Here is a 17,055-nt window from a genome sequence, read left to right as displayed (position 1 = left end):
AAATGATCTTTTGTAGAAAATATTTTCAAGAAACCGTTCAATGCCATCATGCCACATCATACCACAAATAGCCTTCATGGCACAAACCAAATACGGATCTAATCCATATATGTGAGGAACATGTGATGCAGACCAAGGATGAAATAATTTTGATACTTCCTTAAACCAAATTCTGCTGCTCAGTGCTTACTAACGAAAATGGTTAAGTTTGCACCATTCCTCGTGTGTTTTATTTGAAGCAAAACTATTGGTTTACACTTTTTAATTCACACATTTATTTCCGTAATATCAATTAGAACACTTGAATCAAATATAAACGTAGAGGTAAAATGGTTTCATTTAGTTTGGAATAGACAAATACATTAATGGTTTATCCTAAATATTGATCCTACAAAGAAACCCCTGTTTTGATCATTTATTTGTAGTATGACTAATTTGAGACTCCATGGCAGAGCATACGGCTTTCAACTTTAACGAATAATAATATTATTTTTTTTAATTAATTTAAATTTGTATGATAGAAATTATATTTTAATTAGCTTACAGTTGTATTTACTAGGTCTGACCGTACGATCGCGCTGTGAGCAGTATATGAGTAGACTTTTGTGTTCCATTTTTTTTTAAGTTTCGCTAGTTTGTACTTGTATGCTTTTTCTACTAAGCATAAGGGTTTCATCTAAAAAATAATTACACATGTTGGACAAAGTAAATAATGAGTTTAACATTACAGGCCAACTCTAACTTGCATCTCTCTGTAGAGGCTACTGTGACCACGGTGATCAAAGACAGTTAATACACAATACCAGAGTGCCCTATATGTGGACCAGTAGGATAATGCGGGCTCAACCGCTGTCAAACACTATTTTTAGCTATTGCTATACAACATTATAAACTTTTCAGACACTATTTTAAACTGTTATCATACACTGTTTTAAACTTTTATAATCCGACCACATACTTTAGTGCCAAAAAACGTAATGTTATTGCCTCCCCTACAGTTAACAATAAAACAGTTAACGTGTCATATTTGTCTAAAAGATAGTAGGTAATCTGCGATTTAATCAAGCAAATTTCGTTTAAGAATGAAAATTAAAGGCATTATGAATTATTCAAATCGATTTATTCAATGGGGGCTTTATTTGTTAAATAACACCAATTATATAATTAAGGGCCTCGATGAATTAACCTATTATGTACGGCTCAAAGGTGGATGAACCTTGCGGTTGCTCGTATCTGCTGTAGACCCACTCGCCGAGACGTGGGGGCAAGTGAATCAAAAGATCAGTGCTTACAAGAACACCGTAGTTCCAACCCTTCATAACAGTCTGTAGCATGTCTGGTCCTCTTGATTGCCCATGCACCTGATGTAAACATATTTACAAGGTTCAATCATTGTATTCATAAACAATAAATAAAATTAATGATGGATGATTGCGAAAGAAAGATTACCCCGTCCGACTGAATGTTAGGGTGGGTGTCAGGATATTTGAAAGAATTCCTAGATTGATGGATGGAAGGGAAACACGGTTGGGTACAGAGTTATGCAGAGGCCACTACTTGTTTAATTTTTCTTGCCGAGGACAAACAAAATTACATTATGAGAAAGAAAAGACTATTTGACCTTACACGTCATCATTACAACCGGTTCTTGTTTTCTGCCTCCCAAAAAGAAGCTATCATTCTTGTGACATATTTCTTCTATGGAAATATCACCTAACCTACCGTATTTATATGAATACAGTGAAAAGATAAATAAATATACTGAAACAATGGCTTTAACATGCAAAGAGCCTAGGGTTAAATGTCTGAAATCATAAAAAAATATGTGAAATGTATATTTTAAGGGCATGGTAAACAGATTTTTTAACATAATAAACATTATAAAGTGAAGTTTGAACGAATAATTTTTCAGTTTATATTATATAATGTTTCATGAGACATAACTTACATCTCGTGTATCGAGGCTAGCCAGTTGGCAAACCTGATTGTACAACTGCTCTGTCTGCGTGGCTTCTCCCCAAAGGCCGGCTCTGGCCGTGTAGTACCAAGATCCTCCGAGAATGGATAACTTGTACCCTAACCTAAAAATAATGCATTACAAGAAACTGTGAATTTTGTAGAGATTAAATTGTACTATCACTTTTCAAATAGAGCTTACCTGAAGAATCCTTTCGCCAGCATCATTTTGTTTAATATTCTATAATTTATTGACGATGTAAGTTATGCAGGCCAAAAGTAAATAAAATACATTAGCTAATATAAAACAGTTTAAGTACGTTGATTTTTTATTCGGGTATGTCTGATCGGGAATAAATTAACCATAAACTACCGTAACATTATTTTAATCTTTTATCGTCAACAATAACACTAATGTTTACATTTTGAAATCAATCTTGGAAAAAACAAAAGATCCATTATATTTTTAGTTTTGAAACAGCTGATTATATCATAGAGTAATAAATAAAAAGCTAACTATGGACTTATAAATGCTAGACAAAAACTATTGGTTTATAAAAATATATAACCATTGGAGCTCAACGTAATAATCCTTGTTTCAGACCACCCATTTCCGGTATAGCCTACAGCAGTTTTTGCTAATAGTCAATCGATTAAGTGCAGTAAGAGAGCAGAACCGAATAAAAAGCTATTCGCTTCACCGGAAATGCTGGAGAATCGTCCCTTTGTGTTCCAGTAAGCCTGTAATTGTTGTCATTCCGACAAGCTGTATTGGGAAATGAATAAATAAATTAACAAGTCTTTTATTTTGTGAGGCGAAGATAGAAGCATTGGATCCTGGCCAAATAGAAATAGAACACTTGGATTCTCTCATACCTGGGGCAGCAAATATTCGTAAAAATTATTTGTAAACAAAATATTATTCAACAAACCTCACTAAACATTTTGTTAATTATGACATAAAATGTATTAACAATCATGTCCTGCCCCCTGTAGGGTTTGGAAATATCATTACCATCACCTGTTCGCCGTGAAAAGTAGTTCTCTCATTTGTTCTTTTAGATTCTAAAGATCATAGACGGAAGACTTACTTTTACATAGCACCATACGTTGTGTCTCATAATGGTCAAACCTCTCTCGTAAGCCTTGAACATATTTTTAGAGGATCTGCATAAATTGCAAGTAACTACAAGGTGAGTGTTTTACATGGTTTTGCTTGCTGCATTTATAGATCCGACGTTAGGAGTATAAAAAAATTGTCATTACTTGCAAAAATGAACAGCTCATTTTTTACTGTCACTGGCAGTGTACAACAATCGCATAGGCGATGGCAGTAAAGTATTGCCAGCTTCTGATTGCTTCATCACTAAAGATACATATGTTTCTATTTGCATGACTTTGTATAATACATTCTTTTTTCCATAAATAAATGTTATTGCTTTCTTTATTCAAAATACAATAATGAAAAATTCAGGTGCTGAGTTCTAAACCATTCCACACCAAAAATAATCCAAAATTGAGTTATTGTATTTCCTTTTAAAGATGGCTGACCAGCACTTGCCTTTAAATTCTTCTTAAATTCCAGAAATTAATTTATGTTCTAAATCCTTTTTCATTCACCTCATACTTTGTTCCTAATGGAACATCAGCTTTGAGTAATTTGTTTCAAATCAATCTTTATAAACTGCAAAATGGCTTCTTAACGATATTATCTTAGTTTCAAAACTAATTTGATCCTACAAACTATTATTGTACAATATAAATTTAAACATGTTTTAATTTATTACTTATCATACTGTTGGCTAATATACTGTCTTGATCTGTTTTCTAAATATTTTATTTTAAAATATACTACAAAAATATCCATTACCTTATATATGTTTTGTGCGGGGAAGATAGTTCTATGCGGTGACACATAGATAGCATCTCATACCATATTAATTATCTTTTATTTAGAGTTTTAATCCATTTTAACTTTCTACTAATAACCTAATTTTAATTACTTGAATTTCAAATGTTGATTATATTATTTATCATTATCTTAGTACACCATGTTTAATACATTTCTGTATTATACTCTTACTTACTGTATTGTACTCACTGTATCTTTAGTTTACCGTTAGATAGTGTGCAACTACACAACATCAACTGGCAACAATCTTTAGCATTGATAAAATATATTTTTATAAACTGTTACTCAAATCCTAAGTAGAATAATTCATAAAAATTATTGCCAGCAATAATTTATTGACGAATATCAATTTTTTACTCTATGACGAATATTAACAAATATATTATATTGAGTAAATTGTGACTGAGTCATAAACTCGTGTTTTTGCATGATTACCATACAACGGTAAACGTGTGTATTTATTAACGTTTAGTGTAGTTTTATATTTTCTTAGACCAGTGATTATAACTTGACAAGAAGTAGCTAAATAGACAAATCATTGAAAATCAAAATTGTTTTACTTATCACCATCAGGGATGTTCAAAAAGAAACCTCATTTTACAATTGGTGTTTCATTATCAACAGTTTCAAAACCTTTTGTTCTAAAACCACCCTCAACCAAATTTAAAACAACGTTTATCCTATGGATTTGAAAAAGTAGTTGAATTTTTTTGAAAAGTAATTCAATAAAGTATTTATTTTTGAGGAGAAAAATGTAATGCCTATACCTTTTGATAAGTTTCTGCAAGTATTTCCTGCTTTGCCAAGTTGGGGTTTGGTGGATAGTTAATGGTTTCCCAAAACTTTTACATAATCCTTTTTCTCTATATGCCTTATTAATTTACAAATTTATAAAATTAATTTTTTCCATTTACCTAGACCAGAACTTTAAACAAGCCATTATTTTTACTTTCGTATTTTATGTGGTTCCTAGTACTTATTTAGAATATCACTTTTTGTTTACTTTAAGGATATATATACGTTATTTTTTGTAAAAACATACAAATTTTGACTGGATCAAAACCCAAATGTGGATCTAAAATATTTGTATATGGAAAGGAAACCTATATAGAATTGAAATAAATAATTATTATTTTAATACTCAGAACATGTTGGTTATGGCTTTAACATCTAATAATATGACAGGAGTATAGAATTTGAGCTGAGTAGCTTTCATAGCTGATGTTTGTAAATTCAGCAGAAACAAACATCACTGGATAATCTAAATAAATTGAGAAGTGATTTTTTCTGTTTTTTTTTTCATAAATTCAGTACCGGTAATAACATTTTTTTAAATTACAATATTGTTATATTGAATAATAGGATGCCTTAAATCTTTTATACAGATGAATGTATTTTCAATTTGTTTTTGGTTGTTCACTTAAAAATATAACTTGTTATTATTTAGTGTTTATGTAAAAATGCAAAATATAACTTTGAGCCATCAAATGAAATGAGCAATTACACCCAACATGATCAGCTGCTTAAATAATTCCCATGGGCTGTTGCCTCATAATTAAACTAGAGATCACGCTCTATGTCATTAACCACACTCCCATACCATACTAATTAGTTCTTGTTCATAATGTTGTAATTTCAATTACCATTGATAATTATATATGTAATCATTTATTTTGTGCTTTAGCAAAAGCTTGAAAAGTTGAACTTATTGTACACAACAGTTAGAGTTTTACACCAACATTGTTCTAGTACCCTAGGACATAAGTGTTAAGTACTTAAGGAAAAAATAATGTCATGTGAGGATTCCACTCTTTGTCATTGTTCAACAATTTCAAATAGAAAAGGAGATCACTTTCCATTTAGGGAAATGAATCATACGTGTATATATACCGGGTGTCCCAAATGTCCCACCCCCCCTTTCTTACTTTTGAACCGAAATAAACAAACCAATATCCTTTGGGTGTTAGTTTATATAATAGCAAATCAAGATTTTTTGCGCTACATGGGAACTTAGTCCCTCAACCCAAAATGGTTGAATGGAATACAATCTTTTAATACAAACCCCCATCACATGACACTTCATTTTAAAGGTCTTTATAAAAGAAGAACAATGCCACAGACTAGAGGTCTTTATCTCAAACCAGTACGAAACAACAGCTTGTCAACGTTTAATTGAAAAGTTACGCTAAAAAAACACTATTTTTCTTAACTCATCTGTTCAGACTTATTCTTAATACTAAGTAGTGCTAAATTAAACTTAAAATAATTAAACTTAAAATTGAAATCTTACCTTAACCTTTTTTAAGCTCAAAGTAAATGTTCAAAATGGCCCCCATTTACTTCTTGGCAAAAATAAAGTCTTGATTCAAATGAATTCCTTACGTTTTCCAACAGTAAATAAGGTTTATAGGCTCCAAATTTACTTAAATTTGGAGCCACTTTAAGCATCCAACGATACAAAGTGGGTTAAGTGTATTATTTTATCTAATATAGCAAAACATAGAGCATAAAATATGATTCCGGTTTTCAAGCTCCATTACCTACCTTATATGAAACAGTATTGCTATCCCAAGACAATCCCTTTCTTGCTTTTTACTTGGAGTCCACTCCACTGCTTATCCATAGAGTTATCTCTGCTAATAATATGTTTTATAACATACAAGTGGGTCAGTTAGTTGTAAGGTATACTACGTCACAATACTGTTGTACAAAAGTTTAGATTTTTCGTTTAATATGCATAAAACGAACTCTACACAAAAGTTTAGAGATGTGTTATCTTAAGATCTAACTTGGAACAACTTCAAACGTACTATAATTGAAGTGGTTCATAATGAATTAAAGGATCTAACATAATCAGCATAAACTTCCTTTAAGAAATTCCGGGGGAAAGCCCTCGAACTTATTTGAGGTTTCAGGAGAGACACTTCACAATTCGCATAATTATTATCACTTGAAATATGAAGATGTATAAATTACTCGCATAATTTATTAAACAACTTGTATAACTTATTTTTTATAGTACGTATTGTACTATTCCTAGTTTATTTTAACTTGATGTGTTTTTAATTCTTTATTGACAGCTTGTAATAGGTGTGTCACACTACAAACGATACACGCACTCAGTATGATGAATCTAAATGAATACGTGCTATGTGTATTGCTAACCAGTTATTGTACCAGCTAGTTTAACTCTTAACTTGGCTTTATCTAGCGCGTGTCACACTAAAGAAGGTAGGCGCAGTGTGGATGATGATGCAGGGGCTAATTGTAGTGTTGTTAAAAAAAGTATTATTACGAAAATTTACATACTTGTGTTTCGTTCCCAATATACCATGTGTGTACTTATGAGTAGGAACAAAGCTGGCATAATTTATCACGAGCATCATTTCTCTGGATGGAAATTAAACAAGATTTCATACATCAAATTAACGGGTTAGCCACTCAGTGGACTGTCTCGTTGTTTGAAGTTATTCCATCGATCATTTATTTCAAATAAATTAATCACTTATGAATAAACTACACCCTTAGTTTCGGACAGTCCAGAAACAAAATACGTTTAAAGAGGGAATTTTTATTTATCCTCGCCATAACTAGTAGAACCTTAATTAAACTGCAATGAATTTTTAATGTGCAAATATTATAAAACGTTACCTAGCTACATTAATAATGACCAGAGTTGGAGTTCTATTTTTCTGTTTTAACTCCACAAAGTGTATTTATATTTAATTACATTAATGAAGTCGCACGTTTCTCTCTTGTGTTTACGAGATTTGTCTACTTTTATTCATTAAAACGAGTCCAAGTCCCAACAACTAACAATGTAGGAGTTCCCTACTCCATATGTCCCGTAACAAGATCTATAGCTTATATGTCACTATGACACATATTGAAAATTTCATATGTCTACTTAATTTGATGTACTATATTTTATTGTTGACTCAAGAAGGTTCTCCACAGCGAGGCTTAAATATTCTAAGAAGTTATTTGAGTAAGAATTGTTTCAAGGCTGTGTCAACCGGAAGGCTTTCATCTTAGTTAAGATACTGACCGCGCAAGCCTAGGAATTAAGATTGATGTGTAAACATTGAATCAAGATCTATACTGGCGTCTTTATTTTTACACAATGTTTGTAGACAAATCGTTGTACTTTAATTTCATAAATTTTGCGATACGTCTATTAATTAATTACTACAAAGTTTCAATAATATATATCAGAAGTTAATATATAAAATAATATGAAATGTAATCAATACGTTTAAAAATTATAAGCTATTAACGTCATTTCATTTACGTCGATTATACAAGGGATTAAATTCATCGTATTTAGTACTTATGGTAATGTTTAATATCATCTTATAACTAAAGAGGAAATCGTATATTGTAAGAATATGCTTTATGATTTACTCTGTCTAAATATTATTTATTATTACTTATGTTACTCTTACAATCAACAAATAAAATTACAATTTATATTATAAATTACTTTTTATTATAAAAACTCCTCTCACATAATTGCATGTTATTGTAATTTTGCTTCTTTGACATCACCTATTTACAATAAACCTGGACTGAGTTCTTAAAAAATACCAACGCTTAATTTTAATTCAGATCTGTTCAATCTTACGATGCCCAAACCAGTCATGTATTCATTGTTTACACTCAAAGGTTTTTTCCCTGTACTTAATATTTTCTGAACTTATGACTCAACCTTTACTGAACTTAGAAAGTGCTATATTAAATAGTTTCCGTATCAGAATACTGCATCCTAAGCTTTGATGATGTATAGTACCGGTCTTATTAATAAATCACAGAATATAAATAGAAATTTAGTTAATAATAATTCAACAATAAAAAATTCAGACCATCAACTAGAATCACTTTTTATATCCTACATCTACACCACATTAGTCTTGACTTTGGGATTAGAGATCAAAAATATTATAGCAATTTTCGTACAGAATTCCTTACTACAAAACCCCCAGTTTTATAAATTTTAGGTACTTTTGTTTAATCCCGGTTTAATATATAAGAGTGAACACATGCCAATCTTCGGGTGAACGTGTAAGGCTTCTTGTTCACTTCCAACCCCCTCCTACCATCCGGGAAACCACTTCTACCGTACGGAAAGCGACTTCTAATAGATCGATAATTACCGTAATAAATTTCAATATAAAGGTAGTAGAGGCGGAGTCTCACACCCACACGTCACAATCACACGTTTCAAAGTTAACTTGTAAGAAAGTTATCGTGTGTACAGACTCACGCACAACACCACGACAGAAATCTGATTTTGTTATCAACTGGTGTAAGAGACTCCGCTAATTAAACTGCGTCGTGGCTAGTTTGAAATTCCGAACACACTTTATGGAAAAGATTCAAAATGTAGAGAATGTAGGTCTTCTAAAAGTTACATTAAAGTGAATAAAGTAAGAGATAGAGAAGAGAAAGAGTATTTTGATACATTACTGAAAAAATTTAATATGATTAAACTTCAAAAATATACTGTGACAAATTAGTAATTTGTTATTGTTTTTGTGCCAGACTTATATAACCAGTGTTACATTTATTACAGACACAACATCTAGACTCCCAATGGTAGAATGTACTCTTACCATTTATAATACAGATGTAACAGTACCAGAGATAACGTTTTAAACCCAATTTCAACCCCGCAGATCAACTCGTGCAATAGTTATCGTGCGTACAACAGACATATACAAAATTTCGTTAATCAGTAACTAGTAAGATAGCCTTCGTTAAACGACCATCCATTATTAAATAAGTCATAAAATCGTGTAACTTTGGACATACTGAATTTACTTTGGACTAAGTTAGGAATACGTAATTTCAAAAATTGTTAAAATAATTTTGAAAACAACTTGACCGAATCGGTTCTCGAAGTGGGCTGATGATCACGCTATTCCCGTTTTAAATATCTTACTCTATAGTGAGTTTTTAAAAGTGTGATGAAATGCAGTTTTAAATTCACAAATTAATCAAAAGACCAAGGAATCAAGAACTTAGTTTCCTGCAATGAATGAGTCTTTAGACATCAAGTTGTCAGAGAGGCATGAGCTCTTTGTGGTTCTTTCTTTCTGACGGTCCTTTAACAAGAGCGTGCCCTGATACCATCTTTGTTAGGTTGCTTTGAGGAGACAGAATGAACTTAGTGGAAAATTCAATTTAAAATGATAAATTAGCCGCTCTTGGTAAATTAACAGGGAGTATAAAGGAAGTTGTATATACTGTGTTGAAACTGTTTTCGGCTTTATTTGATGACTAAAGCTCTCTCTGTGTCTCAAAGGGCTAATTTAACTAATATATAATTACCTATCATATGTGTTGTTTCGTAACAATGACTTGAAATACAGAGTTTCTGGTCCATATTTTCCTTGTATAGCAAATTACAGAATTTAACATTGTAACTACCGAGTACATTCAACGTTGAGTATGCACTACAATATGAAAAAAAATATATTTCCGATCTAAACTCTGATAACGTTACTCTTAATTACTTGCCAAATTAATTTATTAGTATAATCAATTTGAGAAAGCAAAATAAATTAGTTACTAATACTCAATGGTTCACATAGCTAATGTCGCCTTGGTTAAGCTACTTTGTAGAGGTTAATATTGAGTTTAACTTAAAAGAGTCACATTGCACTGCATAATAATTTTAGTGTGAGGAATTTAAGAAATTATTGTCGGATTCTATTTTTTATTTATTCCTTAGTTTTAGCAATTATGCGAAGGGAGAAAAGGTAGTTAATGTAAGTAACACAAAATAACTTAAGTATCAAAACTAAATAACATTCAGGCTGCAGAATGGCGTTAACCACAATTAGGTGCTGTTTTCATCCAACTTGCACATTAAAAGAGATCGAGATAAAAAGGTACTTAGGTTTTCTCGTGAGTACTGCAGGGAAATAACAATAAAACTAAATTAGTTCTTGTTAACTTGTTGAACATTACATTACAGACTCACCTTTTCAAAGTTTACTTTTAAATACTTGTGGAATACCTTAAGCAAAATGGTACCCATACCTCCCTAAGATTGAATTCCTAAAGCATTTTAAAGAAAATTTGACAGCTCGTATAAAGGGGATAAGTCAATCAACAATCTATGCATTAATTTGCTACATGAATTGAAAATGCAAATAAAAAGTGTATATCCAAACTACTGATGTATTTTCATGGGATTAAAACTGCGTAAAACTTTTCAAAAAGAAACAAAACTTTTTCACTTCCGAATCAAAATTGCAGTAATTTTGTTTCGAAAACTTCTACTGGTAGTATTTTTTGTAATATTTTGCTGTAAAACCAATAATTGTATTAATACAATCTTGAAACATAGATGGGTTTTAATTTTTCAACCTTTGATATTTACCGAAAAAGTTTTCTTCACGCCAAAGATGAGGAAATTCCGAAACTGCTATCCAAAATATATAGCAGTTTACAACAGGCACCTAATTTGTTAAATTATTATTCTAGACAAAGTGAATTGATATGAAAATCGACAGTGTTATTTCTGAAAAGACTTGGTCGTGAACCCAAAACGGACAATAAGACATGAACAATAAGCCTTTGAGTGTCACGGCCGTCCCCGACATCTGCCGCTCCCTTTCTTCCTGCATACATTGTCGTCTCTTCAAAGTACTAAGTGTGTTACTTTGTTTTAAATAATTTACATATGAAATTTTAAGTCATGCAAAAAATGTGTATTACCTGAGACAAAAACATTAATAGTGAAAATCTTGTAAAACATAATCAACACTTAATTATAAAATGTAAGCAATTCACACTGACTCGGACAATCGTTAACACCGTTAAATTTTTGAATTAATTCATCCTTGCTGTGTTAAATATTTTTTATTTAATAATTATAAACAAGCAATTTCTAACGTAGCTAGTTATCTATCGTGGGAAGAGTTGATATAATAAACATATTCACCCATTCTAGTGTGATGGAAGGGGCCCGGACAACGTTGTTTAAACAATCACCTTGAACATGAAGAAACATGAATCGTTATGGCTTCTTCACAAATTTCCATCAGGATTCTGATACTTAATTTATTTGCATAATTTATATTTTATTTCTTTATTTTTCTATATTTTGTCCTTCATACCTTTAATGATATAAATTTATGGAAGTCCTATTGTTGTGTTGAGTTCTGTGGTTCTGACTTTGAATCTGATCTAGACATAAGGCAGGTTTGAATCTTATCTGCGACCGTTATATCCTATCAGTACTGTAAATTTTGGCTTACGACTCACCGTCTATTGGCTCCCTAGGTCACGCAGAATAAGACTAAAAAAGGACAGGCCTGTATTAAAAATTTAATAGTTTTTTAATACTGATAACATTTAGATACAAAATCCATCCATTTTATCATCTACGTAGAGATTAAACAACTTTTTCCTTCCTTCCCACCGTGTAAAGTTAAACACTATTTTGTATGTGATAAAAGTAACATTTTAGCCAGACCAGATTTTTAGCAACAATTTGTAACGTTTTTAAACACCCAACCTAGTGACGAAAATTCCTTTATTGCACAGGTTTCCGATGACGCCTTCGTCGGATGACCTCTGACCATTCCATCCTAAGAGTACGAGTAGCAGTGAATCTACCAATGTACATATTTTAGACACAAGAATGTTTGTGACATTTTGCAAGTCCGTTATAAGAAAACAAACAATAACGTCTCTAATGGAAGTTACTAGTTTCTGTTCCCAATGAACCGAGAACAAATAAAGTGGAGGAATAGGAATTAATTCCCTTAAATAATGTTATAAATAGACGGGAGCTACTCGTGTTATACCAATTAAATATGCCCTTATGAACGCTTGCTTGGGGTCCAGTGAAATGTTTGATATTTCCTTATATTTTCATTTCAAATGTCTCCTATTACTGTGGTTCACGTCATTCATCTGTCTTAATAAACTCAGTTATGAGTAGTTCCTATATGTGTTACGTTGTACATGTACATCATCGGTTGAACTTGTTCCAATGATCCTTCACGTACGAACGTGTTAATAATGAAACCTGTTGAAAACGCAACAACTGAATGCTTTGCTGTCCTCAAAGGAATATTTTTTAATTTCAAACATTTTTTTCACATTCTGCTATGAACTATTGAATTGCATTATTAATTGAACATTTTATAACATACAAATAAAGTGCTAAAATTCAGATATATACGAAATAAAAATTTAACATATTATATTAATTTGCTGATTCGAATTAACCAGCCATCATGTACAACGTTTAGGGGATAAGAGAAATTGTTGAATATTATAGATTAGAATTTTTTTAATAAGCCCATCTAATAGTCATCTTTAATTAAACACTTCAGTGGCTTATTTTTAGTAAAACCTGTTGTGTAATATAATCCACGTACTTTTATTGATTAATTTCGCCTCGTTTTAGTTTCTGAAACCGCTTCACATTTTGGAGTTAGTAGGCCCCAGGTGCTGTCCATGGACAAAAGATTGTTTACCAAAGAGATGAACTTTTTAATGGCAATTTAGCAATGAATGGATTGCTAAAACATTTTAAACCACCATAAGATGAGTTTTATTTTTCAGAGAGAGTTAGGTGTGAAATAATGGTTGAAGTTATAAGTGACATTTGCCATACCATTATACAGATTCACAAAGATAATAACTAGGATCTAATTTAATTAATCAGTGCTCATAATTACTATTATTAACGCCTTGCTTCACATTAATTATTGTGTATATTGTTATTACTGCGTATATGCTCGTCTAATTAATGAATCAATTTGCTTGATTAATTTACATTGCTACTGTTGTGACCTATACCAGGCCATATTTAGATTAAACAAAAGACTGTTCCCATTAATTAATTATGATAGAACTATAATTGTGTTTAAGAAATTCTAAATAAAACGTGTCTGGATTCAAAGTAAATTTCCAAACGTTTTCTTTCTAATTAAACTACTAAATATAAAAACTAACATATTAAAACCCTTCTTTACGCAATGCCGCAATTATTGTATTAGATTTCAATTTAAATTACATTATATTTGTAACTTAAAGCAAAGTTGACAATCAGTTAATTAAACAAGATAAGGTAAGTTGAACATTGAAGCAAGGTCAAACAGATAATGGAAATTAAATCCAAGATTCCAGAGACCTTAAATAATGACAATACATTATTTCACAAAACCATACAAGTAACTGTGAGGTGCGAAAATCGTAAATTTGAATTCTTTTAAGAGATAAACTGTTTAACTACCCCCAGAGTTTAAGGACAACCCGCACCAAGACTCAATTTCAAGTTTGTATTTTATTACGTTCATCTCCTATGAACCAGATGGTTCTGACTTTTAATATTAACATTGATAAAAATACTTGGTCAATCAATTTTAATAAGGCTTTAGTAGAGGTTGATCCTTCTTCCTTTGAAATTTTGATGGTAAACCCATGTAATCGAGTTTAAATATAGCCTAGTCTTAGTTCAAAGGTTTCCGAAACTACATTCAGTACACAGATTTGTTGCTGTAATAACATATTAATTTCTCTTGGTATATTTCATGAAGTTTTTTTAGTTTATACAATATTTGTTTTAAAAAATTATCTATTTGTACTTTTATATTGTCTGCTAACTACTTTTAAAGTTGTTTAGTTTTAATCAATAAAAATATATGTTAAAAATATATCTAATCATTAAAACTTTGCATATTTATGATCTGAGCATAGTTTTAGTGGTAAATATAAATTTTAAAAGCTGTAAAATTCTTGACTATGATTTTGATCTCAGGTCAGGATGTTACAGATATTATTATTGACGTGACAACGTCTTAAATTAGGTTGCGGCTCGGAGTCACTCATGAAAAAGTGTAACGCCCGGTAACGTTACGATGCCCGTCCAGTGGGTCCGCCGCACGGGATCCGCACGGGATAAAGCAGATAACTGTGGGTCCGCCGCACGGGATAAAGCAGATAACTATGTTTATTCGTGAAAATGTGGAGTGCTTAGATTCGTCATTTACAACAACTACAACAATAAAGGTAAATAATTGTACACTGATATTTCATTATCGTAAACTATGATTGATTGATTAATTGTTAGATTGACACAAAAGTTGAGAAACTGAGTTTATAGGTTATGTCATACTATTGACAAATGTACAACAATAAAGGTAAATAATTGTACACTGATATTTCATTATCGTAAACTATGATTGATTGATTAATTGTTAGATTGACACAAAAGTTGAGAAACTGAGTTTATAGGTTATGTCATACTATTGACAAATGTTGATAGTGTTAAGTAAATTATTAGTTTAAATCACTCTGCAATCGATCGTAATTCAGTCGATTGAGAAGAAAACAGCGCGTATTGCTAGTCAAACATTTAAAATAACAAATTATAACCTCTAACCTGTCATAACAGTGCGACCAAACAAACGAACTAAACCGACCAATCACCACGCGCGGAGTTAGAATTTAACTGTGTTTAGCAAGAATTTCAAATTCCAATTTTAGTAAATGTTTTATTCAACTTTACCATTTACAATAACAAATTTTAATTAATTTCAAATTATGTACAATGTTTTAGTAAACAAAATATATTTCTATAGTTAAAATTTGTGCAATTCTTATTTTCATTCAATTCCTTGTTCCTATTGTGCAATTTAATAATATTCATATCAATAAATATTCTACCGAGAAAAAGACATTGTCACGTAAAATCTTCGCCCGTAAAACCGACTTTACAGGCAACCATAATTTTTTTTCCTTCAAATATGAAAACAATAAAACACTTGATCTCTCAAGACAGATGACAGCACTCATTTGCTTTTATCTGTAAAGAAAAACGAAGATGATATCTGTAAAGTTAACAGTAGTTATCAGTTGCTTTGAAGTTGAAGTCCGGAGAGAAAAGAAATGTCTGTGAAAAGTTACTGTTTTCACCTCAATGTTCATGAGAGTGCACGATTTTGCAGGGTTGATTTTAAAAAGAACAAAGAAAACCTCTGTCCCACTAACTCAAGCAGTTTGCGTTTTAAGAAAAAAGCAATAAACTACCAGGTTATTTCCTTTCAGTGGTTTATAGTTAAAAATAAGTCGTCTACTTTTTATTTATTATTTTTTCATATATTACATCTCAGAATACGTTTTTCTTAAAGCCACTCGACTATATTGATTTTTTACATATAAACGACTCAGTGGTAGGATGTGTCTCAGTTTTATTTAAAAAAGGTATAGTATTGTCACAAACTAAAAAATAACTAAAGGATGTGTCTAGTGGAATATTTATGTCAGTGTTACTAGCCAACAAAGATAAACAAGGAAAATGATACTTTCGTAAAACCTTACTTCAACATTATACAGCGTCAAGAGGATAAATTAATTGGCCTTTATCACGAATACTGAAAGAATGGACTTGTTCAAATACTTACAGTTTTTGGTCAAGTATTATCCATTACACAAAATGCATCTCCCCGTTATCGACTCTGAATTCAACAAAGGAAGTCAGTGTGTAAGTGATCACAGCTAAACTTGGATGGCGACTGGACTAATAAAAATTGGAAGAGTATTAAACAAATGGGACAATTTCCATTCGTAAAGATAAATGTTTCATTTAAAGTTGAATTTCAGCTTTGTCACAATTTAATTTAGTAAGAGCTACATGGAGGAATGAATGTACCTTGCTCTTGTCCCATTATTTTTACTATTTACATTTTCTATAATGGTGTTACATAAAGTTTCGGTACTACAACGTTTTCATGGTACGTTTAACTACGTATTTAAATCTTTTTTAAACCTCCTTACAAGATCATTTGCTTTTTTAATAAACATTTTAAAACTATTCTGTCCGTTGTATAACTTTCAATCCTTAAAAAATAATGGATTGTAAAAAAACAAACTTAAAAAGACAAAAATAATATTTGTACACTTCGAGAATTCCTCTTAAGGAAACAGTAGCACTTAGCTATTACCGCTGATTAAGTAAATTTGTACTAAATAATTTTAGTTTGTGATGAGAAGATCACTAGAAGAATGTACTTTTTTAATTAATTAGGGTATTATCTTGTAACGATAATATCTTGTCTTGTTTACCTATGATGAGGTAGGAGAAAGCCACACCACGTATACCGTAACAGGCTTCGTACGGCTGCATATAAAATTTCAAATCTATAGCCCATTTTAGGTAGGGA

At 31.2% G+C, this 17,055-nt stretch overlaps 1 protein-coding gene across 1 annotated transcript; it reads right to left on the bottom strand.

The window, feature by feature from the left end:
• Positions 1-1,107: 1,107 nt before the first annotated feature.
• Positions 1,108-2,399, bottom strand: LOC124363055. The gene is made up of 3 exons (XM_046818132.1): positions 2,159-2,399; positions 1,949-2,081; positions 1,108-1,361 (listed from the first exon to the last, which is right to left on the bottom strand). Exons 1-3 carry the CDS (start codon positions 2,182-2,184, stop codon positions 1,182-1,184), a joined length of 339 nt encoding a protein of 112 aa, XP_046674088.1. The 5' UTR covers positions 2,185-2,399; the 3' UTR covers positions 1,108-1,181.
• Between the last annotated feature and the right edge of the window lie 14,656 nt (positions 2,400-17,055).

This window comes from Homalodisca vitripennis, chromosome 5 (genome assembly GCF_021130785.1).
Source record: "Homalodisca vitripennis isolate AUS2020 chromosome 5, UT_GWSS_2.1, whole genome shotgun sequence".
In the NCBI taxonomy this organism is placed as follows: Eukaryota; Metazoa; Arthropoda; class Insecta; order Hemiptera; family Cicadellidae; genus Homalodisca; species Homalodisca vitripennis.
This window is presented reverse-complemented; position numbering and strand designations above follow the sequence as displayed.